This window comes from Heteronotia binoei, chromosome 9 (assembly GCF_032191835.1).
Source record: "Heteronotia binoei isolate CCM8104 ecotype False Entrance Well chromosome 9, APGP_CSIRO_Hbin_v1, whole genome shotgun sequence".
NCBI classification, from domain to species: Eukaryota; Metazoa; Chordata; class Lepidosauria; order Squamata; family Gekkonidae; genus Heteronotia; species Heteronotia binoei.
This window is the reverse complement of record NC_083231.1, coordinates 22,414,082-22,439,384: the sequence shown is the minus strand read 5'-3', so window position 1 is coordinate 22,439,384 and position 25,303 is coordinate 22,414,082. Positions and strand designations below refer to the sequence as shown.

General features: G+C 41.0%; 1 protein-coding gene across 3 annotated transcripts; it reads left to right on the top strand.

Annotated features, from left to right (window-relative positions):
- Positions 1-359: 359 nt before the first annotated feature.
- On the top strand, positions 360-23,630 carry DCUN1D4 (defective in cullin neddylation 1 domain containing 4). Of its 3 annotated transcripts, none has more exons than XM_060246279.1 (11): positions 360-517; positions 10,010-10,080; positions 12,468-12,507; positions 14,221-14,335; positions 15,533-15,624; positions 16,315-16,385; positions 17,346-17,437; positions 18,537-18,645; positions 20,083-20,187; positions 22,916-23,018; positions 23,143-23,630. In XM_060246279.1, the coding sequence occupies exons 1-11, from the start codon at positions 379-381 to the stop codon at positions 23,196-23,198; spliced, it is 993 nt and encodes a 330-aa protein (XP_060102262.1). In that variant the 5' UTR covers positions 360-378; the 3' UTR covers positions 23,199-23,630. The 3 variants fall into 3 exon arrangements, with proteins under 3 accessions (XP_060102262.1, XP_060102264.1, XP_060102263.1); XM_060246280.1 differs by lacking the exon at positions 360-517 and adding an exon at positions 995-1,151; XM_060246281.1 differs by lacking the exon at positions 20,083-20,187.
- Positions 23,631-25,303: the final 1,673 nt, after the last annotated feature.

Genomic DNA, 25,303 nt, shown 5'->3' with positions numbered 1-25,303 from the left:
ACCCACTCCACCAAACGGACTCCCATCAATGACAGACGTCTTTCTCCTCTTAGCCAATCAGCTCAGGAGATAGGCGCGGCCTTCACCCCCCCTACTCGTCCCGTCCAATCAGGCTGCCGGTACCCATCCCACAACATCAAGACCGCGCCTCCCCAAGCGCTCCGTGCGTTGTGATTGGCGTTTCTCGTGGGCCAATGGATACCGACGGGGAGGAGGCGGGAGCCTCTCGGACCTCTGGGCCAATCCCGAGGAGCGCTCTCCCGAAGGCGGGCGGGCTGGGGCTGCTATTGGGAAGAGTGACAGCGCGTGTGTCGAATAGGATCGGGGGAAAGAGAGCGAGGCGGAGGGGAGGGGGGCAGCGCGAGGAGGCGAGAGCCAATGGCCGTCCGCGGGGGCCGGGCCTCTGCATTTGTGAGAGCAGAACGGAACAGTGAGGGAGCCGGTCGGAGCGGCCGCGCGGGGCAGTGCGTGTGCGACTGCTGCTGCACAAAAATGCACTCGGATGGTGCCGCTGTCAGTAAGTGGTTGGTTGGTTGGTGGGCGGCGACCCCCAGCCTCAGAGAGGCGGTTGGAGGGGGGGGGACGGGGGGCGTCTCCCCTCAGCGGGCAGAAGGGGGGCTGCAGGGAGAGAGGTGAGTGGGACGAGCGAGGCCAAGGAGTGGGGCTGAAGGGCGCTCCGGAGGCGGCGGTGGGGAAGGGCTGTGACGCAGTTCGCCCAGCTCCATTCAAGGGGCTCTTCCGGAAAGAAATTTCCCTCAGAGCCAGGTGGGCGGATGGGAGGGAGAGGAGGGTCTCCTGCCTCCCCGCTCTTGGGCGATCCCAGTTGAACCAGCGGGGAGGGGGGGGGGAGGAAGGGATCCTTTCTTCTCGTGAATGTGGGGCTCGCTGGGAAGAGGGGGGATGGACTACTCCCCCTCCTCTGCCTTCCCCCCCTGGTTGCATTGTGGGAGTTCGAGTCCCATTTCTCGGCTCCGGGGCGGTGCGGGGCTGGTTGGGCACTACGACGCCCAGAATGCAGCGCGCGGCCAACTGTCTTTCTCTCTCCACACCACATACACACCCCCTCCTTTTTCTCCCACCCCGCTTTCTCCTCTGTTTGGGGCAGTGGGGTGCAGCAAAGCACGCATGCTCTTCCTGGAGAAGAAGCTCAGGTAGGAAGGCCCTGGGTGGAGGGGAACTGATGGAGAGGGAGGGTTTGGGGGGAGGGGTGTGTGAATAGTTTGTGTTTCCACGCTTGCTCTTTTAACTTAACATCTCACTTTTTCTCTAGGAGTCTTGCCTGCCCCCGGGGCAAAGTTCTTTCTTGCCTGGTTGTCACTCTAGGTGGTGGTGATGAGGGGAGTAAAACTGCCTCTGGCTCAATGTTCCCTCTAAGCTGCAGAGTCTTGTGAGCAAAAATTCTACTTTGCGAGCTGCTGGCATTAAAGTTGCGAGCTCCTGCATAAATTATTGTGCTCTGGGGTCAGCCTTCCTGAGCTAAGACAAAAATCTGTGAGCTAGCTCACACTACCTCAGCTTAGAGGGAACACTGCTCTGGCTATGTTCCCAGTTCTGTTTTGGAAGTAAGATGTGCTGAAGTAAATAAATTACTTCTGAGTAAACTTGGCTTTCTACAAAATTTGCTTTGTCAATATGCAGTAGTTCTAGGAGACAAAAAAAACTTCACCTCCTACTAACCTCATGTTGGTTTGTCTTTAAAAAACAAAACAGAACCCATAACCTATCATGTTATCTTCACACTTATCTCTTGAAGATCCAAGACAGTCGTGTTCTAGCTGTAAATCTACTCAAAAGTCTTTTTCAGAAGAACTTCCAACTAAATGCTCTTTGACCAGTAGGCTTTGTTTGCCTTGCTTCCTGCATGAATAATTTTCAAGCACAATTTGCATATTTGTAAATGCAAGGTTCTATAATTTTTTGTTCTGAAAGAGCCTAAAACAGAACAGTCTTGATGATTTGGCTTCAGTCAGATTTCTTGATGTTCTTTGGTAGTAGTGGAGGCTATCCTACTCTATGATGCATCTTGCAGTGTATAAGATACACAGAATAAATTGTCTACATCTGTCATGTAACAAGCTTGGTATGAGCTTAAATCTTGATGCTGAAAATAAGGAATGGAATATAATAATGGAAAATAAGGAATAAAATGGAATATAAAACTATTAAAGCTATGTAGCTTCATTCTGGCCATCCAGGGCTAGTTCATCAAAAATGGTTTTTTAGTAGTTGCAAAAAATGCAGACAAGCTTAAAACATGACATTTACACCATTTAATTATACCATTATGCCTTTAGGAACAAATTGCCCTGTAAATATAATAGAAACATAGTCTATCTCCTGCTCCTTATCAAATGTGAAAAAGACCAAAAGGATTGGGGAGGGGGGAATCTCGAAGAATACCGATCTAGCAGCACAAGCAAAATGTTTAGAGGCTGGACAATATCCATGGGTAAACATCAGTACTTATTATAATCCTCATTGCTATTTTCATAATCATTTACAAGTTCTTAAAAGCTAAAGCACTGCTGGTCTTGCCCTCACAGGAAGAGGTGGTCTCAAAGTCATTGTTTAAGGATTCTTTAGCTTAATTTCTACATGAAGAATATTTTTATATTAATCTATATAAAGTGCTTTCATATTTGTGTCTCAGAAGTTCCTTACCAAAGACTGACTAAAATAAGAAATTTTAGACTCTGGCATTTTGCAGGGTTGGATCCAGTGTGAAATTTCTGCAGGCTGAAGGAAGAGCGATATTTGCCCCTTCCCACTGCAGGCCTCCTACTAACCTCATGTTGTTTTCTGGAAGTGGAGGTCTCTTGGAAGTCACACTCGCTGACATAAATGCCTTCAATCAGCAAAAATTTTCTTTTGCATACAGCCTGTAATGACGAGGGTGTGAGACATGTGTTCCATTCTTTAATATAAATTAAGAGGGTAGGACACTACTAGGGACAGGAACTCTGTTGTTCCCATTAGAAGTAGGAGTCTTCTCATCTTGTGAGGTATTGAAAACCATTTACTGTGGTCTACTTTATAAGCATTATGTCTTAAGGCAGGTAAGGCTGAAGGCTGGATATTGATTTCTAGTATAGATGGGCATTAACTTAAGCTATAATTAAATATCTTAAACTTGTACTGACACTGAAATATCTGATCTGTAAAGTAAGAAGAAAAAGGACATCTGTTCTCTCCCCCCCCCCCATCCTGTAGAAGACTACTTACATATGGTCTGAATAGCCCACCAAAGGCTGGAAAATACTTAGTGTCCTGTGAGAATGGTGTTGGACTGCTTGGGGGACCGAACTGTAGGCACTGGATTAGCGGGAACAGATTGGACAGTTGGGATATATACAAACAAATGGAACACAATCTGAGAATTTTGCAGTTTTCAAAAAATGTACAGACTCTCTGGCTATGCAGCTCTATGCCTTTTGTGGTGGACTCACTGAAGAACTGGGGGATGGTGGATCTCCTTAATTCCAGTTTACAGAAACTTCCATGGCTGATCTCTCAGAAATGCATGTCCTTTTTAAGGGTGGTTTTATCAAAACAGAAAAGACATTGCGTTCACGATACAAGAACTTGTGGGCATTCAATGAAATTGCTGAGCAGTCGGGTTAGAACGGATAAAAGGAAGTACTTCTTCACCCAAAGGGTGATTAACATGTGGAATTCACTGCCACAGGAGGTGGCGGCGGCGGCTACAAGCATAGACAGCTTCAAGCAGGGAATGGATAAGCATATGGAGCAGAGGTCCATACGTGGCTATTAGCCACAGCTTATCGTTGGAATTCTCTGGGGCAGTGATGCTCTGTATTCTGGTGCTTGGAGGAGGGGACACAGTGGAAGGGCTTCTAGCCGCACTGGTGGACCTCTTGATGGCGCTTGGGTTTGGGGTTTTTTGGCCACTATGTGACACAGATTGTTGGACTGGATGGACCATTTGCCTGATCCAACATGGCTTCTCTTATGTTCATGGCTGCAGAATTAGAAGTAATTTGGTATATTTTAAAGAACACAAAACCAGGGTTTTTTGCAAAAGGTAACTGTCTCCTATTGGGCTGTGCCAATATTAATTGGCCAGCAATCAATAAATGGTGTATTTTAACTAGTATTTATTCTTTAGTGTTCCTCATTCTGTTTATGAATGCATACACCTGACAGAGGCTATGAATCCACCTGTAGCTCCTATAAACTAGATTCCTGCCCTCAGAATTTCACATTATAATAAACTAGTTTGGCTAGAATCCAGAGTGCCTTTGTGTGCACACCTGGTCTTCTAATGTCCCACTCATGCATCTCCTGGCAAGTTGCTCCTGCAGCTCATTGAAACTTAAGGAGTGTTTTTTTTATATAGCATCTGGCCTGCTACTGTAAAAAAAGGAAGGGAAGCCTGGATGGATGGATGCACAAAAAGTGTGTGGCTAAGGAGATCATTGGATCCCAGTCTTGCAGTCTAACGTAAACATGTTTAGTTATAACTTTTGTTCATCAGTGGGGCTTACTTTCTAGTGTAGTGCTGCTCCTGAAGGCTTCAGTCACAGGGTTCAGTTTTATAAACATATATGGGATCAAATCCTATTCTATTTAGAGAGCTTAGTTCCAAACAATGTATAAGGCTATCGTTGTATGCATGCTTGCCTAAAAGTAAATCCCACTGAATTTGGAGGGACTTGATTTTAAAAAATGAGGTTAGTGCTGGATTCTTGGTTTTTAGAGAGGCTGATACCAAAACAAATAAATTTAACTTAAAAAAATCCTCTCAAAAAAGTCTCTCAGTATGTAGCTTTATGTTCTGTGACTTCTATTTTAATCTAAATTATATGTGACTCAGAACTGTGGATTTCAAACATTGTGGCATACAGTTTCTGCTTTATAATCAGGCTTTTATTTTTACAAATCCATCTAACCAAAATTGTCTGTGTATATTGCAAATCAACTGTTCTAAACTAAAAGTTTAAGATTGTTCTGCAGGATTTCTGAATCTAGTAGAAATGTCACTTCTAGTAGAAATGTCACATATTCTGATGTTACATGGACCTTCAAGTAGGAATGAAGTCCATTTTGTAGCATGCAGTTATAGGTGCAAGAAGAGATTATTTTTTCCTGGTATGCGTTTGTTAAATTTGTTCTGTTACCTAACATTAGCTGGCATCTGTTGACATGATTATGATGCCGGATTGGAAGAATGGATCATTGTTTGGGCCAAATAGCATAGTCTGTTAACAAGCAGAAGAATATTTGCTGTATTTATATATGTTCTAAGCAAACTCCTTAGGCGCACCCCTTGTGCTGCAGCTGCTGTTGTGTTTCCTCTTGCACCTTTACATTCTCTCTGTAAGGGTAGGGGTAGACTGCACTAATGGCTGTTGCTAGTTTGCATGTTTATGCATCAGTGTTAACATTCTAGGTCCATTCCGGTAATACTTAAAGACTGCAGGACATACTTGTTGAATTGTGTACCTATGTTGTTTCCAGTCTCCTCTCCTCTTCTGGCAACACCAATAATAGAGTTGGGCTCTTAATTTGCAGTTTATTGAAAAGTGTGTGGCACATTCTTCTTTACTGGGAGCTGAGGAAATTGCCTTTTGCTACATTTATTATTATTGGCTCTCTTATGGATTCATTTATCATAGAGTCCTGTTGATTTTGCTGTACTTCCAAATGATATGGAAATTTATGACGGTAGTATTGGTTTAACATATGTATAAACTGCTGGCAAACTCAAGTTACATAATTTGGTCTATAAACTATTCAGTCTCTGAAGTATCTGTCTCTTTGAGGGTGAAAAATGGAATACATTCAAGGACATTTCAGGTTTTGTTATTTCTTATTTCATTTGATTTTTATCCTGCTCCATTACTAAGATTTGAGGCTTGGGGTGGTTAGCAACATAAATACAAAACATAAATTAAAACAAAAAAACATTCTACAAAGCAATTTAATACAGTAGCACCATAGCATGACAAGCAAAGATGCTGATACTTGGCTAAGTATGATTGCCTGGAAGCCATGCAAAACCTAGAGTCCCCCAGGGCACGAGTCACTTTGGACAGAGCATTAAACCAGGTTGGGGCCACAATAGTAAAAAGTCCTTAGTCTGATTGAGGTTAAATGCGCTACCTGAGGACCAGGCACCACCAGAAGTTGACATGAAGTGGAATATGACTACCACAGTGTATTTGTAAACTTGAGAGAAAGTTCTTAAGGTATGAAAGTCCCAGACCATTTAGGGCTTTAAAGGTTAAAATCAGAACCTTGGATTTGACCCAGAAACCAATTGTAAGCTACTGCAGCTGTTTCAAAATAGGCTGAATATGTGCAGACCATGATACATTGGTCGGCAACCTGACATTCTGAATAACCTGAAGTTTCTGAAGCATCTTCAAGGGCAGCCCTGTGTAGAGCAAATTGCACTAGTCCAGTCTGGAGGTGACTGTCATATGAATCACTGTGGTCAGCTCTGACTGGGACAAAGAGGGAACAGCTGACAAGCCTGGTAGAGACAGAAAAATGCCAGTTTCACTATCGGGAAACTTGTTTGTCCAAGAAAACTGAAGCATCCAGCCTGACCCCCAAGCTCTTTACGGAGTCCACTGATGTAAGCTGGACCCCATCCAGAGCAAATTTTCTGATGGAAGAAAATGAGAAATGGTGTGAAGAACAGAAAAAAAAATATTTTTTTTGTTTTGAAATGAGTAAAATGCTTTTTAAGACAAGGTTTTATTCACTTAAAATATGTAGCAAGGAATTCCAATTTTTCCATTGGAATGGTTTAGAAATTTTGGGGGAATGCAAATTATAAAAACTTTAAGATTCCCCCCCCCTTTCTGAAATGGGTAAAATGTGCAAAGATAGCATAGGGTGCAAGTGTCTGCAGCTCTCTCGCTTTAGTATTGGACATATTTGTAGTTTTTGCTTTTAACATTAAAATACCATAAATCAGTTAAAACAATTTATTTTATACCATCCTCCCCCCCCCCACACACCCTTAAGCAGGTCTATATTAGCTAGATTGGCGCTTTCTCCCCATACATGCATAAAGCTGAGCTTTTATTCCAGGTAATCTTTGTAGAGGCAAGAATAATTTAGTTATCCTTTTTTAGGAGCTGAGGAAAGCCCAGTGAAATATTTTCCTGCAAAATAATATAGTAGCTTTTTTAGAGGGTAGACTGGTGCCTGTGAACACCATGGTGTCCAGTGACACCTTTGCTGATGCCTACCCAAGTAGTTGTAGAGAGTGGGCAGGGCCAGGTGGGTCTTCTGTCCAGCAGGGCATCTGGTTCCAGTGGAGATTTGATTGACTGTGCAGATCTTTAAATTAGAATAGACATAAGGTGAACTGAGTGTATATAATGTACTTAGCGTCGCCTTCTTGATTTAGAAGAGAATGGCAAGTTAGGTGGGCGAAATGAGTTGGCCAGGTACGGGTCAGTGGCTGGAAAAAGGTCAATGTGCAGTTGTTTAAGAAGATCACATCCAGAGGCAAAATTGAAGGCTGTCAGCCGAAGACCCTGATGAACCACGAGGATTTGCGTGGGGGAGGACCAACGAAAGCGGATCTTATGCTCAGCAAGTAGATTTAAAATTGGTTTCATTTCTTTTCTGTGCATCAAAGTTTCTGGTGAAAGATCAGCCAAGACCAGGATCTTTCCCTTGTAGAGTAGGCCCTGTTCAGAATGGGTTTTCCATAAAATCGAGGTTCTGGTCCTGGAATCCGGGACCGTAGACAAGATATCATGTGGAAAGTCCTTTGAATTAGGTTGTAAGACGCCCAAGCGATAGGCAGAATCAATGAGGGGAGCAACGCCATCTTGAAGATTAAGAGCAGAAGCAAGCCAAGACGCAATGAAAATTCTGGTCTCCTGGTTCTCTTTGGCCTGTTCAGGCAGCCCTCTGAATTTCAGATTTGCAGCCCTTAATTTATTGTCCAGGTATAGCACCTTTTCATGAAGCCAAAGGTCTGAGCGCTGGAGGTTCTCCACAGCGTCATGAGCTTTAGTTTCCATTTCAAATGCTGAGTCAGCAGTTTGGGTAACCGCTATTAGCATTTCATTTATTTTTTTAAGCTCAGATTGGATGGGGGCAATAGCATTAGAGATTTTATCTTCAATGGTCTCCTCCAAACGTGTTATAATGGCGTGAAACGTTTGGGAGGTTAGTAAAGGGCTTTCTTCTGGGCCGGAGGAGGAGCCAGATGCCATTTTTGAGGAGATAAAGCCTAGGAGAAGAAGCAGAAGGTTCGGGGCTCGCTGGAAGGAAGTTGAGTACCTTTTGCGTTGTTGCGGGGTTTTTTTTAGCTGCCCTGGTGTTTCCGATGCTTCGTTTGCCCATACCCAGGTGGAATCAGCGCGATAGACGGGAGCGGGATGAAAGTGAGGGGACATGGCGTCTGCCATGTTCCGCATCGCCCCACCCTCCTGTGCACATCTTTTAAAAATGTTGCTTCAGCAGCAGCTGTCATTACAACACAAGGTAGGACTTCACTGACTTAAGGTAGACCGTGGCAGCCATTTTGTGACTGCCTACACCTTGCCATTTCAGAATTCCCAAGGAGCCCACAGGTTCAAATAGATTGGGAACATCTAGGGTGGATTATCTTAAGGTCTAGTGAACAATGTTTCTAAAAGTTAATCGTAAAATGAACTTGAGCTTCAGGACAATAAAAACGTCTGTCAGCAGAAAGCTGAATTATGAGGTGCCCAGCATACTGCATGATGCTTCCTTGCACAAAATAAGAGAGAAATGTTGTTGCTGGTTATATTGTAGCAATGTAGAGTTTTCATAGTGGTACTTCACATGACTTGATGATAAACGATCCTAAAGAGAGATCACCATGGAGCCCATTATATTGGTGCAAACCTGTGTGTTTGTCATGATCTGCAGCTTTTAAAGTGTGCTGTGTAGTTTTGCTGTATTGCACAGTTTGGTTCTATATGTTTGAGTTGTGCTATCCTGGCTGCCCTCACCAGATGCCACTGCTGAAGAGGCTTGGGTCTTCACCTTACTTCTCTGTGCTCATTACAGAACCATGATTTGAACCAGTCTCAAATGAGATGAGCCAATTTATGTTGCAGCTGCAACTTGGTATAGGCAAATACCCCTTTATACTTGAAAATCCCATTTGCTCTTTTTATGCAAGGGATATCCCAATGGTTATATAGTGTCTTTCATGGTTTGAAAAGCTTTGGAACTGATTTCATTAAGGTATTTATATGCTGCCTTTGTTCATAACTCAAGATGGCTTACAAATCACAGTTGTAAACATTACAGTTTAAAGCATACAAAATAAAATCTAGAATAATATTCTCCCCAATACCTGCAGTCTATATTTTATTTAAAACCCCTGACAAATAAAATGGCATTGCACCACCGTCTGCAAAATACTTTTAACATTTTTTTTGTGAAACTCAGTATCTCTTTTGATACATGATAATCAACGTAGTAAAATTTTACCAATCGTTAGTCATGTTAAAATTCAAGCAAATACATACACCTGAAAGGTTGAATGGATGTGAGTTTCAGATTATATGTCTTATAAGGAGACTGCATTTAAAGTGCACGCTCTGTTACTCTCCCCAAAGGCAGTGTGTTTGACAAATCGTAATTTCATTCTTTCTGGCATCAAGCATGAGGTAGCTCCTTTATCTATTTTCCATCTGTGAAGTGAGGCAATAGATGATTTCAGTGCAGCTTTGATTCACCAGTCGTATTTGCTGAACCTCATTGGAAGTGATGTGCTTTTATAGGAATATATCTATTGAAAATTCTAGTACTATGCCTGGCTGGAAACAAGCTTGAGCTATGAATGCCATTCAGGAATATTAACAAATAGAGATTTTTAAATGAAGACAAATACTGGCCCATATTTAGAGCAAATGCCAGGCATCTTAACCTTTCCATTGCTTTTTTCCAGGGTTAATTTAATCTGTAAAAAGGTGTTCATTAAACACCATTAAAAGGTAAACATAACCAAGATGAGAAACTTCTTTTGTTTTTTCCCCTCTAGATTTTCAGCTGAACTCTCACCTATCAACACTGGCAAATATTCACAAGATTTACCACACTCTTAATAGGCTGGTAATCGCTTGAATTGTTTTTTATTTGGTAGCCACATACTCTTTGAAATGTATTGTTGAAGACTCTTTTGTCTCTTACTACAAGTGAAGTGAAGACTTACGAATCCACGGATATATTTGTCATATACTTTGAGGCTGTTGCCTCTTTACACTGCCTCATTGCTCATACATGCACACCTCTTGCATATCACTCACAAAGTTAAACTGTTGACCAGTCCTGTAGCAGTACTGACTATTTTGCTGTACTTCTGAGCAGATAAGTCTTACCTACCAACAGAGTTTATATGATTATAATTCCTAAGCTGTTGTGATTGAAGTGAACATTGTGACAATTCAGCTGGTATCTAAAGAGAGTTCATTTCAGGGTTTTTTTAAAAAAGAGCTCTTACAAATTGCTGAGGAGGTTTTAAATAGTAGAGCCTGCATTTAGCTCAAACCTCATTCTTCTGCCAGGTTTGCTTTTTATATTCAACCATGTTGGCCAAACGCTTTCCCATAGATAAGAACGTGGTGGTTTAATTTGATACCTTATTTGTCCCTGACCAGAAGAACCCCCAAGAAATCATTGAGTCATCTATGCTTCACAGCTAGTTTTATGATGAATAAAGGCCTACAAACTTTACTTCAAACACCCTTATTAGTTAGCTTATTGATTTTTCCAGAAGTCTAGTTCTACATCTTCCTTGCCCATTCTCACAGGAAGTACTAGGGATGCTCTCTCAGTTATGATTACTGAAATTGTGTGTGGGAGAGAGTAGATGCAGCAATATATTTAGGTCAAACAATACTGCAGCTTCTTTTGAAGAGTATAGTGTGGGATATAGAGAGCCAATTTGGTGTAGGGGTTAAGTGTGCGAACTCTTATCTGGGAGAACAGGGTTTGATTCCCCACTCCTCTACTTGCAGCTGCTGGAATGGCCTTGGGTTAGCCATAGCTATGGCAGGAGTTGTCCTTGAAAGGGAAGCTGCTGTGAGAGCCCTCTCAGCCCCACCCACCTCACAGGGTGTCTGTTGTAGGGGGAGAAGATATAGGAGATTGTAAGCCGCTCTGAGTCTCTGATTTAGAGAGAAGGGTGGGGTAGCAAGTGATTTAAGATCCCATCCCTCTAGCCGTGTCACCCAAAGCCAGTTTTACCACTGCTGCTACAACTAGGTGAAAGTCTTTTTTTTAAGTGCCAGTTACTACAGATGTGCTTGGCCCTTCAAAAGTGTTTTTGTTTTCTAACGGAAGCTGGAGTCCTGTGCTCACTTGGTAACCTCTGCTGCTGTTCTGTTGATTATTTCCTGTACTTCTTCTGTTAATGTCACTGCAGACAGACTTGGCAGGTATTACCTCTGGCATGTTATAGTCCCTTTTATACTGTTGCAGCCAATCCCTTACCCTCAGATTTTGCTTCAGTTGACTTTTCCAACAGGGTTTGCAGTTCTCATGGAAACTGCAGCCGTTCCCAGAGGTTCTTCTGGGCATGCTTAGTAGGGACTGAAGCCAAGTGCAAACCCCAAAGTATTGGCAAGTTTGGTTTTTGACTCTTCCCCCCTCCCCCCCATAGGTGTTTCTTATCCCAAACCTGTTCTTTGGCATACCCCTCTGAGTAGCCTTAAATGCTTTAATTCAGATGTTGTACTTTATCCGATTGTCATACAAGTTAGTGGTGAGCTATAAACAGATTGCAGATGGCTTGTTTTGTGTGTGGAGGGGAACTTTTTTAGCTATTAATTTGTGTGCATCTCTGTTAAGTGAGGTATTGGACTTCTGTGTTCTGGAAAGTTGGTCTGAAATCTGCACATTCACTATGTCCATAATTTTTTGTAGCTTCAGACATTAATAAGAATTTCAGGATTCTTCTGACTTCAAAGGAGTTATAATAGCTGTTTTAGGACTTGTCCATTTTCCTCAGTTGATGAAACCTGTTAAGTATTTTCCTTCTGAACATCTCATGGGCCTTAGTTGAGAAACTGATGGATCTCTGTTTGAAAATGTAGTTCTTATTAGGGTTTTATGACTCTTTCAAATTAAATGTTTACACTAGGTTTAGTGTGGAAAGCATTGGGGAGGGACAGTGGCTCAGTGGTAGAGCATCTGCTTGGGAAGCAGAAGGTCCCAGGTTCAATCCCTGGCATCTCCAAAAAAAGGATCCAGGCAAATAGGTGTGAAAAACCTCAGCTTGAGACCCTGGAGAGCCGCTGCCAGTCTGAGAAGACAATACTGACTTTGATGGACCAAGGGTCTGATTCAGTATAAGGCAGCTTCATATGTTCATATGTTCATAGTAGACTTCAGTGCTGTAGTAACTATAACAAGATTAACTACAGTAACTAGTGATATTTCAGTCCTAAGCAGCTGTGGCTGATCTCCCAGTTAATTGCAGTTATTAAAATGTTTTACAGAATTTGACAGAAGACGCAGGTCAAGACGATCCCCAAACAGGTAGGTTCCTAAATATGAAATGTGTTGTAGTTTTTTAAAATAAATGTTTAGGGGGGGTGGGATCTTGTTCCAGCCCATAAAAATCAGGGCTAATAAAAAGAAAACAAAGAAAGATGAGCTTTCCTGGGAATAATTATAAAACTAGGTGAAGGCTAGTTGGGTCTACTGTTAAGGGAAATTGTCACTCCATGTACCTTCTTATTCATTACATTATAGCAATTATTTGTGCCTAGTGATGTAGGGATCAGAGCTACAGTTTTTGATGTACTGGCATTAGTTATCTGATAGTTGTCCATGTTAAGGTTTCAGATTCGAGAGCTGGGTATGAGGGGCTGTCATGACCCGCATGGTGCCACCTGACGCTGCCACCACTCTGGAATTAGGGTCCCTTGGGAAGGCCCAGAGTCCCCTCCCAAGCCCTTCAGATCCCTTGCTTTGGCCAAGAAAACAGGCGTTTAGACCAGGCAGAGTAACAAAGAAGAACAAAAAGGTTTATTTTACCCAGGGAAATCTATAAAGGGCAAGAGAACAGGTAAGGTGCTTTAAACTATATAAGTAACTTGGGTAAAGAAAAATAAACATAAAGCCCCTAACGCGACTAAACAACTGTCCTAGTCTGTTAGGCCCCAGGCCTTGGCCTGCTCACTCTCTCCCTCAGAGTGAGGGTCTTCCTCCTAACAGCAGCTGTCCTGCCTGCTCGACCTCTCAGAAGGAAAGAACAGCAACTGTCTCCTGAAAGAGTTTTTAAGCAGTTCTCCTCAGAGCCTACTTGGATGCTGATTGGCTGAAACCAGCGCCAAGCACTCTGGAGATTGTAGGCTGTCTCTTTCTACTGAGACACAGGCTCCCTAGGTCCACTAGGCCTCTGACTCACCACCAGCGGCTTTTAGAGCCAGTTTGGTGTAGTGGTTAAGTGTGCGGAGTCTTATCTGGGAGAACCGTGTTTGATTCTTCACTCCTCCACTTGAACCTGCTGGAATGGCCTTGGGTTAGCTATAGCTCTCGCAGAGTTGTCCTTGAAAGGGTAGCTGCTGTGAAAAGCTCTCTCAGCCCCACCTACCTCACAGGGTGTCTGTTGTGGTGGTGGTGGGGAAAGGTAGACCGCTCTGAGATTCAGAGTATAGGGCCGGATATAAATCCAATATCTTCTTCAATCTTCAATGTAATTTACTAATAATTTTCTGCATGCCTGGAGACTACTACCATGCATAAACTGCTATCTTATGCATGGGTGGCTTTGATTTGCAGCCCCACTGACAGGCCCTCCACCATCAGGTTTGCTGATGAAGGATATAAACTGGAGATCCATTTGAGAATCCAGTTCTCAGGAAACGACTGTATTATCTACAACAGCTAGGGAGAACAAACAACTGTAGCGACAGGCTTCCTGATTTTTTGGAAGCACACAGCACAGTGAGGGGAGATGGAGCTTTCAGGAGTCATTACTAGTGGGGAAGGTAGGTGGTACAGGCAAAGGGGGCATATGGTTCAGCCTCATGAATGAACTGGCATGTAAACAGACATTGTATGGATTTCAGTAATATTCCAGTTGCTAGTAACTGAATTCAGATTCTCTTAGCCTTAAAACTGAGTTGTCATACTATGTTTAGGAGTTTTCTTGCTTGAACTGATTGTGTTGATGACTGTTACAAGTACCGTTTAAGATTAGGTACTTGTTTAATCCATCTGCTGTTTTCTCAAATCACTCCATAGGAAGTCTCAGGTCTTGCAGTTCATCAGACTGCTTTAGCAAAGTGATGCCTCCAAGAAAAAAGAGGAGACCCACAGCTGGAGATGACCTGTCAGCTAAAAAAAGTAGACATGATGGGTATGTTTGGTGTTGTGTGTTTTGCTTGATGATTCATCTTTTTTTAGAACACATTTTATTGTTTTCTGTTTTTAACCTAAACAGTTTTAACTATGACACTATATGAAAAAACCAATACCATAAATGTTCAATATATGTTATAGTAAAAGAGTACAACAACAGTATATTTGATAAAGGACAGCAATAATATCACTGTTACATTTGAGTTAAGTAATGAAGAGTAATAAGACACAGATGCAAATTAACATAAATATAGTAACCTTGAAGAACTAGAGCGTAAAAATAACCCAGTAAATTGTAATAGTGATTGGTAGGGTTTTTCACATATGGACCATTTTCATTGGTAAGATAGGACAGAATTGGAAACCATTGTTCTACAAAACTTGAATTATAATTTGGTGATTCAGAAAGGTGGATCTGATCTGACAACTTCAGCATTACACAGAAATCACAGCTTGTTAACCCATTACATGGGTTTGTCTAGCCTTCAATTTTGATGCTAGCAACAATTCGCAGTTCAAAGGATAGAGATGAGGAATATTGTGATTGTGCGAGTAATTAGAATAGGTTTCTGGAAGCAGTGGTACTTCATAATTTGTAATTTGTTTGATCTGCTCTGTTATTTTACGCCAAATTTTTGGATGGATTCAAGTATCCAACAATTATGTATATATGTACCACTTAATGATAAATCTTTGTGCTTCCATCTTTATGTGAGAAGTCAGCTTTTAGATGGAACAGTTTAGGAGATATGTACTCAGTTTTTAACTACTTTCTTGGTAGAGAACTCTAGAAATCTGTTTATTTTTGTTGACATAATTGACCAGCATAAAAAGAATATTTCAGCTCATAAAATGTTATTTAGGATTAAGCATTTTTAAGATTGGAGCAATGAGTCTTAAACTTCTATTATTGTGGAGAAGAGGAACAAGAATATTATTCTGGCCTTCAAATTTATTTGCAATAAGGTCTGAATTTCCCCCCTCTCCTTGTCCCTATTTCTGGAAAAAATCCATTAGTTAATAATAGGTAATAAAAATACATTATTTAATAATAATAATAATCTCTCATTGACAGGGACCTTCATGTGCTGTACTTAATGGTAGTTTTAAGATGGATGTTTGAACAGAGGTATCTCTGTCTCCCTCTTTCTGCTCTGCTTGGAAAACTAAAAAACTGGCTTTTTTACTTTGACAGAATGTACAGAAAATATGATTCTACTAGAATAAAGACGGAAGATGACATGTTCTCAAGCAAAAGGTGCTTAGAATGGTTCTATGAATATGCTGGTAAGGAGAAATGTGATCATGGCTTATACATGGTTACCCTGATGGTGCTGAAGTTCTAAAAACATCATCCACACACCACTCCTGGTCGAAATAAATATTTGAAACATATCTGTGTGCAGATTATTAAACTGCTTCTGCAGAAGTAAAGCCTATTTCAAATGCTGTAGTCTCTTGAAAGAACAAAGAAGTTAATCAACTTTTTAGTTCTGACAGAACTTGAGTCTTGGCTCAAATTGCAGGTAGTTTAAACACATACTTTTTGGATTGGATTCACTCCGCTTCGCTGCTGAAAAAGGGAAGAGGGGTCCAGTTTAATCACACAAGATTATGTTGGGGACCTGCATGGGCAAAAGCCATGTGGAATGGGGGCTATAGCAGAGAGGGAATGTAAGATGAGATGGAGTGAAAAAGCAGGCTGGTTCCAACCTACAAAGTCTATTAATGAAAATTTTAGATAGTAAATATGAATCAGAAGTCAACAATCTTGTTTTAAGTCACTATCTGTTCTAGGGGGTGTATTAAGATAAGGAACCGTAGATGAAGGAAAAGTAAGCTAGAAGTGTGTGAATCTGGTTCCTACTAACCTTCCCATTGTACATAGAGCAATGTGTGATCAGTTGTATATTTGGATTATTGAGTACACATAACTATGTCTTCAAGTAAAAGAAACACAGTCTCATTTGATTGCAGGAACAGATGATATTGTGGGCCCTGAGGGAATGGAGAAATTCTGTGAGGACATTGGAGTTGAACCTGAAAATGTACGTACAGGCTTATTAGCAGGTGGCAAAGAGTTTTTTCGGTTAATTAAAAAATTAAGAAGTGCAGTGTTCATCTTTATTCCATTTATCTCATTCAGTCCTAAAGGCTTTGAGTGAACAATTTTGATGTTAAACAGAAAAAGGTGCCCTCTTCCTACTAGGAGAGATGGAGTGACCCAGCAATTTTTCTTCCTTTCTCCTAGTTCATATTTAAAGTATTGCAGTTCAGGCTGCTTCAGTACACATGAAAATAATGTTGCCTTTGTATTTTTGCCCAGTAGCTACAATAATTAGATAAAGGGAATACAATGCTGTGTGGATAGGCAACTGGCAACCTCGGGTCTCAGTCTGGCAACCTGAAGCTTCCCATTTGGATTTTCGAACATTTCTCCAGTTCCAAACACCTCCCCTTATAATACACCACAGCTTTTCCCCTGAAGAGTTGTGGTATTTAACTCCTTTCTCTTCAGCATACACAGCATCAGACCCCTTGGCAGGAATACACCATTGCATTATGTATTACTGCTCATTCCAAGCTGGAGTAAAATGGCTCCTTAATTCTGTCCTCTTTAGCAAGATCAGCAAAATACACAGAGAAACACCTTCTAATGAAGTTCTTCCCTTCAGGCTTTTGGACTGCTTGTTTCTATTTGCTTTTATGTTGTAGGCAATTGGAGGGGGGGAGTGTATGCCAGAATGGCTGAAATGCACAAAGAGAATGACTCTGCTGACCAGTATATATTTCAAAGACTCAGCCTTTTGTTTCAGATGATGTTCTCTTACAGATCTGCTCATTTGACACCTTGAAACAACACTTACCATTTTCATTCTTGAAGAAATTAGCTAGGAAACTATCCATCCTGGTGATGGAGGTGACTCAGGATGAAGATTCAGAAGAGTGCAAGAATTCTCCCCTCCCACCTTCCTGTATTCTAATGCTAACATTTTGTTTTTAAACAGGTAGTTATGCTTGTTTTAGCTTGGAAGTTAGATGCTCAGAACATGGGCTACTTTACATTGCAAGAATGGCTAAAAGGAATGACGTCACTGCAGTAAGTAATGCCTTCATTATCAAACGTGAAGTAGATTCAGGAGTGTGGCATTGTCATCTTGCCAAACACAATCTTAAACGTAATGTTTATAGAAGAAAACTTCTTCTGTCATTTGATCCAGCAGCTTTAGTTATTGGTTTGTGGACCCAGAATAGCCTAAGCAAAGTTTGAAGAGAGTCAGTGTGCTTTGTAATGTCATTATGTTGAACTAGAATGTGTTGTTCTCAAATCCCTGTTCAGACACTATGTTCATTAGGTGGTCTTGTAGTTATGCTGTCAATTACATTGTGAGAGGATAAAATGGAGCATGGGGAGACTATATATGCTGTCCAGAACTCTTGGGAGTTAGGGCAAGATAAAAATATATGAAATCATAGTAAGGTCTCTGCCTGTTTTTCTTTTCCTGCTGTAGCAAGTTGCGTTTCCTGAAAAAGCTGTTCTGCATGTGTGGAATGGCAAGCGGGTCCAGTTCCCCCATACTGTATCCCATGCCATTCCCAAGACTGTTATGGACCTCAGAAAGGGCTTTTCAGGAGCACACAGCGCAGCAGTAGGAAACAGAAGGGAATCTACAATAATTCCCTTCCTTCTGCAAACTCCATTCATGGTTGTTTGGATCTAAGCTATACAGTGTTCACAGCTCTTTTTCTGCAATGGCTGTAAAATGCAAGGGAGAAAGCAATTATAAATTATAGACTAATTACCTGTTATGGAAGGAGGATAAATTAAATGAGTGTTGGCTTACTATGTACTGTGGGATGGATTGAGCACTCACAGGAGTAAATTTTCCTTCCTACCTCCTCCCACCTGCTGCTCCCCTGGGGTTAATCGACCTCAGGAATAGATCCAGGGTCAAAATACTCTGCAGTAGAAAGGAAGAATCAACAGAAATTGTCCCCCTACTGGTCCAAGTAGGTTAGGATTCATTATTTATATAGCTGTTATTTTGGGGAGTATTTTTGGAAAAGGCATTTATAAATTCTAAAAAAAAAAAGTTTTATGGGTTGAGGACCAAAGAAGTATGTTGGTTTAGCAATTAAGTTCTGCAAAGAGCTCTAAGTCCAGAGTTCTGACATTCTGTTTTTGTTAATTTTTACAGATGTGATACAACCGAGAAGCTAAGAAATTCTTTGGATTACTTGAGGTCCTTATTAAATGAGCCTACTAACTTTAAACTTATATACAGATATGCATTTGATTTTGCACGTGTGAGTATCCTAAATTTCAAATTTTGAGCACCACATTCTAAAAAAAAAATAGCTCCCCATAGGATTGTTTCTGAAGGAAGGAGTTCATACACTTGAGTTAATAATTCCCAATAAATATATCAAGTTTACTTCATGTAAATAGTTTCAAAGGAGGATAGCCATGTTAGTCTGCAATAGAACAGCTAGATTTGAGACCAACAATATCTTTGGGATATAAGAAGAAGACGACTGCAAATTTATATCCCACCCTTCTCTCTGAATCAGAGACTCCCGAGTGGCTTACAATCTCCTATATCTTCTCCCCCCGCAACAGACTCCCTCTGAGATAGGTGGGGCTGAGAGGGCTCTCTCAGCAGCTGCCCTTTCAAGGACAAGTCCTGCGAGAGCTATGGCTGACCCAAGGCCATTGCAGCAGGTGCAAGTGGAGGAGTGGGGAATCAAACCTGGTTCTTCCAGATAAGAGTATACACACTTAACCACTACACCAAACTTAGAGAGTCAAAGCTCTATGTCTCTCAAAAGATTATACCCCTGAAAATCTTGTTGGTCTCTTAAGGCGCTACTGGACTTAAATCTGAGTTCACTTAACTTTGCCAGATGGTCTGTTTCTTTACAGTTTTAATCCAGTCGTGCATGTCTATTTGTCAGATCCTTTACATTAAATACCTTCAAGTCAATATAGTTATAATTTTGTGTTGATTTTTGGAGAGTGTACTTGAATCCTGTGCACGTTTGCTTTTAGAAGTCTTGTGAAAATCTGAACTTTTGAGATTGCCATGGGTGGCCTGATACTATTTCTCTCACACACACCCCTTTGTTTTCTTTAAGATAGTCTAGGCTCCTAAGAACTGCTTCTGAAGTACTTTCTCCCCCCCCCTCAACATCATCCAGTTAATTGATTGAGCATCCAGTTAACAGTCAGATAATGACAACTCTGTAGATACCCACATCCCCCATGTCAACTGGTACAGGGAAGAAGTTTTCTAAATGTTACATATTCAGGGCATTTGTAACAGAACAGGGAAGAAGAAGTGTTCCAAATGTTACTTTTTTCAACACGTTTGTAATAGAACACTGCTTTCTATAGGAGTTGGAGAGCTGCTGCAGTGGCTATCAAAAGAAACTCCTAGCTTTTCAGGAGAAAAGAAAGAAGAATATTTTGCCTCCCAGTGGAACAATATGAGGGCTGAACATTTGCTTAATTATCTAGCTATGCGGACTTTGAAGTTGGCATGGAGATTGTCAGAGGTTTCCATTCTGTCCCCAGTAGCAAAAGAATATTGCACCTATATTCCCAAACAGTTAAGCTTCATTCTGTATTTTAGTAAAAAGCAAAAGAATCACTCAGTTCATCAGTTAGCAAGGATAAACTGTCTTGGGTCCTAGTTTAAATGAGGACTATTGCAGTTAAACTTGGCCTTTTTCTTCTCTTTGCAGGAAAAGGATCAGCGAAGCCTAGATATAAATACTGCCAAGTGCATGTTAGGACTTCTGTTAGGAAAGACATGGCCCCTGTTTCCAGTATTTCATCAGTTCCTAGAGGTACAAGTAGAAAAATCTTTTCATGTCTTAAACTTATAAAAAATATATATCAAAAAGCTGGGATTGAATGGTGCGTTCATTCTAGAAGGCCATAGTAGTTTGAAGGTAATTTGAAGATTTGAATTTGCCTGTTAGTAAGCAGGTGACTATTAAAGATGCCAAGTTATACCTGCAGGGCCACATTTGGGTAGGAGCTCACAAGAACAAAGCTCCAGAACCTCTAAATCCAGGTGCCGAATCTGGCCCCTGGAGGGCTCCTGTCAGGCCCCCCGAGCAACTGGCTGTCATCTGCTTCCTTCTCCCTCTCTCTTGTTTCCTTCTGCAGCACAGCTTGCTTTGCCAGGCTTGCTCAATTGCACAGGAGCTACAGAGCAAAATTTCTATTTTCTCCACTGGCTGAGGCTCCTCCCTTGGGGAGGAAGGGGGGGGAGGCAGAGCTTGCTTTGCCAGACTCTTTCAATTGCACAGCAAAGCTACTGAGCCAAGCCTTTCTTCTTTCGATTGGTTGAGGCTCCTCCTCTTCCTGGTCCCCTGGGGAAGGAAGAAAAGAGCCAGAGCTTCCTTTGCCCAGTTCCCTGGATCCCATGGGAGAGATACAAAGAAAGCACCTTTAAGACCAATGAATGCTAATGTTTTAAGCATCTTTTATTTTTAAGTTTAAAAAAAATCTTTGTGTTTGTGTCCTTTATAAAGTTTATTTCTCTGCTACCTAATTTTAAATAGGAACACGCATGGCCCAGCCCAACATGGCCTGGCCCAACAAGGTCTCATTTATGTCAGATCTGATTCCCATAATAAATGAGTTTGACATCCCTGCTCTGAATTTTATTGTGTTCTTTCTTACCCACCCCACCCCCACACGCACAATACTTGCTTCTGGGGTTCATTGTTCAAACCTGTGAGAATTTTGCTGGACTCTTAAGATTTGATAAACTTTCTAATATTTTCTCCACAAAAAAATGGGAAAATAACCAAAATCTATAAAGCAAACAGATGGAAATCTTCATCATGTCACTGTGGCATTTAAAAATAATTTTTAAAAGTTTGATAGGAGTAATGCTTTATTATGACAATTATAATTCAAAAAGGAATTTAAGGTAGATGCTGAACTGATATAATGTAGTACAGGGGTGGCCAGTGGTAGCTCTCCAGATGTTTTTGCCTACAACTCTCAGCTGGGGCTGATAGGAGTTGTAGGCAAAAAACATCTGGAGAGCTACCGTTGGCCACCCCTTATCTAGTACACCTTCTGGTGATGTCAGGGGTGTGTGGCATATGCACATGAGTGGTGCTAATGAGCTCCGGCACCTCTTTTTCTATGAAATGGCTATAGCATCTATGAACTTGCTTAATTTCTGACACAGCCACTGACTAATTGGTGATGAGCTCATGAAATGACATGAGGCATCCAGTTGTCTCAGCTTCCATTCTCCATCTGTCAGAGGGTTTTGCTGGCTGAGCTCTAATGCATGTGAAGTGCTTTGTGCACTTATAGCACCATCCTAAGCAGAGTAGCACACATCTTTGACCATTGAAGTCAGCAGGCTTAGAATACTGTAATGCTGCTTGAGATGTCACAGTTAACATTGCAGTGTTTTCCTGTGTATGATTAAAATTGTCCAAGATGTTTTGGAAATTATTTCTCACACTTGCTGGTAGTCAGAAGTGAAAATAGTTTACTTAATGTATATATTCTCAGTAAGTACAGCGTTTAACCTGTGCAAAAGCAAATTAAAATTAGATTAGCTAATTCCTTTGGGGTTTCACCAGTGCAGTTAAACTATTGTCCATGATCTCTGAAAGTGACAGAACATTAAATGCCCATGGCAGAGTGTCTTCAAGTCTCGACTCTGCTCTTCTCTTTGAAGTGACTCAGGACAGAGGTGATTTCAGGGTGTTGACTTGTAATCATGGTTTAAATCTTGTAGGTTGAAATCACACCTCAAATGCCAATTTAAATAAAAAATTTGCATTAATAAAGGAGCATTCTGTTTTTTAGAATGAGAAAATATCAGCTTAAAATTGAATAAAGCTGGTGAATCTTAAAGGGATGAGTTAATGTTTCTAAAGAATGATGATAAATATTTTAGAGAGTGGTGCACACTACGTTGCTTTTTTTTCAGATTACTTTAGTGTTCATGACTCAGGTAGGATCTTTTACAATCTGCAGCCATGATAGGTTTTTGAAGACAGGTGCTGACTGGTAGCTTTCTGCTTCTGCCTTGTCATGGAACTTGCCCTGGCTCATCCCATTAAACCCCCCCCCCCCCCATTAAATATCAACCAGAAGTAAGGACTAATAACAGTTGCTAGGCAGATCAGTGTTCTCAATGAAATAGAAAGTAAATTTTCATTTTAAAAATGTCATATATTTAATTAAACTGAATCAGTTGCCTAGGAGGGGTGAAAAAGCTACCTAGAAGAATCAGTGACTAATGTTTGGTGGCTTGCCAGTCTCTGGCTCCCAACATCATGCTATAATACACTTAATGTAATATACATTTCCCCACAGTTTGTTTTTGACACCTTCCCCCCTGCAGCCATTCATAAGTGAGTCATAAGTCCAGTGTTAAGAAACTGTATGCAGTAAGTTCAGATTTCATACTAAAGCAGGTTATTTTAGAAAGAGCTCATTGTGCCTGAAACTCTTCAAATGCATATGTAAATTTTTTAATGCTTTGTTTTACCCAAACCTGTTTCCAGTAACTATCAATCTTCTTTCAAGCAGCAATCTAAGTACAAAGTTATCAACAAAGACCAATGGTGCAATGTTCTGGAGTTCAGCAGAACCATTAATCTTGACCTCAGCAATTACGATGAAGACGGCGCATGTATGTATTCGTATAAAAATAAAACCCATTTCTGTAGCAAGCATACCATGTACCGTACCCTCTAATTTTTTTTTTAAGCAAAATCAAATGTAAACAAGGAACAACTTTTTTCCCTCTCTTCCAGGGCCAGTGTTGCTGGATGAATTTGTTGAGTGGTATAAAGAGAAACAAATGACATAGGAATTTTAACTATGCACAGCCACTCAAGAGTCTTTGTTACGACAGTTAAGTCAACCATTAGCCATAAACTGCTATTTGTATCGAAGCGCATGCTGCTTTTTCCTGCACTGTATTCCCATTTTCAGGGACCTTTTGGTGTTTTGCTGTTTTAACAGGCCAGCTCTGCTTGCTGTGTAGCATTGTTCTCTTCGAAGGCGGCTTTGCATTTTGTATCGACACTACAGATGGTGAACTTACCAGCATCCTCACTGTGATTATGTGTATATTGCTGTCTGAACTTTGTATATGTGTATAAAAAGAAAGCTTCACCTAGGAAATTATTTCAGCAGAAATGTATTGTAAAAATGATTTTGTGGCATATTTCTATCTGCATTCAATAACCATGTAACTTAATCTTTAATTTTCACTTGGTCTCAGACGTAGCATTTCGGGGGGGGCGGTGATTGTTGGGACAGTTATCACAAAGAGCTGTTGCTCCTGCGATATGGTTTCTTCCACAGCTGGATGCCCAACAGTTATTTGTGCAAAGCAAATATTGGCCTTCTTCTTTTTTCTTTTTTTTTTTTGAAAAAATTAAAACCTTTGTATTGTCCCTGTTTTGAACACTTTCCTTCAGGCAGTGTAGTCAGACCCTTGTAACTTGAATCCAATCAAATGCAGATTCACAAGAAAATGAAAGGGCAAATAAACACGCAGCTGAGTGTCTTCATGAATGCCAGGTTGTCCTGTGCTGCTGCTTACAGAGGATTTGCACCATGAAGGCCTCATCCACCCTGATTCCCAACCACCCAGCTTCCTCTCACCAACCTTCCACCCTGTAATGGACTTGTCTCTCCCTTTACCTTAACATTGAATAGAGTTGTACATGCCCCAAGGACCTCCATTCAATAATAGTGCTGACTTTCTAATAGTCAGGTTGCTAGTTTGCAAATACATACAAATGCTCAAATTAAAATTCTGATTTAAAAGGACTTTTAGGCTTGTAAATTGGCATATTCCTGTGTTTTACTTTCACTGTTCCCAAAATGTGCTGACTTTCTTGATAAGGAAAATCGAAGCCGCCTTTAGGATTAAAGTTAGCATAGGTTCACCGGTGGGATTTTAGGGATCTGGAATTTCAAACTTTCCCACTTCAGGTTTTCATTGTATCTAAAGAACCCATAATGTTTTGTTTCATGCTAGGGATTGGTAATTCCTGGCAGATTCTTCTTGTAGGCAGCAGGCACACTAATCACCAGCATTATGTCATTCATTTGGATCTGCTTTGCCAGTCGGTTTGCTTGCTTGAAGAAACTGAATAGGGTAAGGCATGTGCTTTATGTTACCCTTGCCTCGGTTGTCTTTCTTGTTCAGTCCTGATTTTAACAAAAAAAAACTGCGAAGGGGACAGTTCTAGTGAACTTTTATTTTGTTCCTGAAGGAAAAATTGTGAAAATACCTCCAAGAACCCAGGGATGTGTGTCTTACATATGGACTACTGTGGAGTTGCAACTTTGATTATGCCAGAAGCTAAAAATGGAGTGTGGGGAGGGATGTGTGCCCGCTTGTATCTTAAATAATACACTGTCTGTGTTCTAATTTAGCAATAAGTACCAGGTCTACCCAAATCCCTGATTCTAATTTTCTAAAGTTACTGACAGAAGATGCAAAAGCATCAGGGTTTTTTTTTTGGGGGGGGGGGGCAAGGACTGTGTACTTTTAGTACAGCTTTGTTTGCTTAGTAGTAGTGGGCTGGGATTCAAAGGGAACTCTGTACAGAGTGTTCCTACATGGCACACGTGGGTGGGGAGTTTTCCCTTCTAACGACAGCCCCTCAAATAATGGAATATCTTTCTTGAAAAGCCTCCACTTTTTAATGGATTTATATAGGGTGTTGAAAAGGGAGACTGAACAGCCTTTGGATCCCAGCCATGGTTCTTTAAGTGGTGTTTCAACTACAGAAAACTACATTCTTGGAAAAGTGGTGTGAGTTACTTGTGGCATGAACGGAAGTTAAGAATTTCAGGCTGTCTTCTGCTACTATACCTTAGTCTAGTTAAGTACATTTTGCTTTTTATATAAAGGCAAATACAAAAATAGATACTAGAGTTGTATTGCAGCCTGTT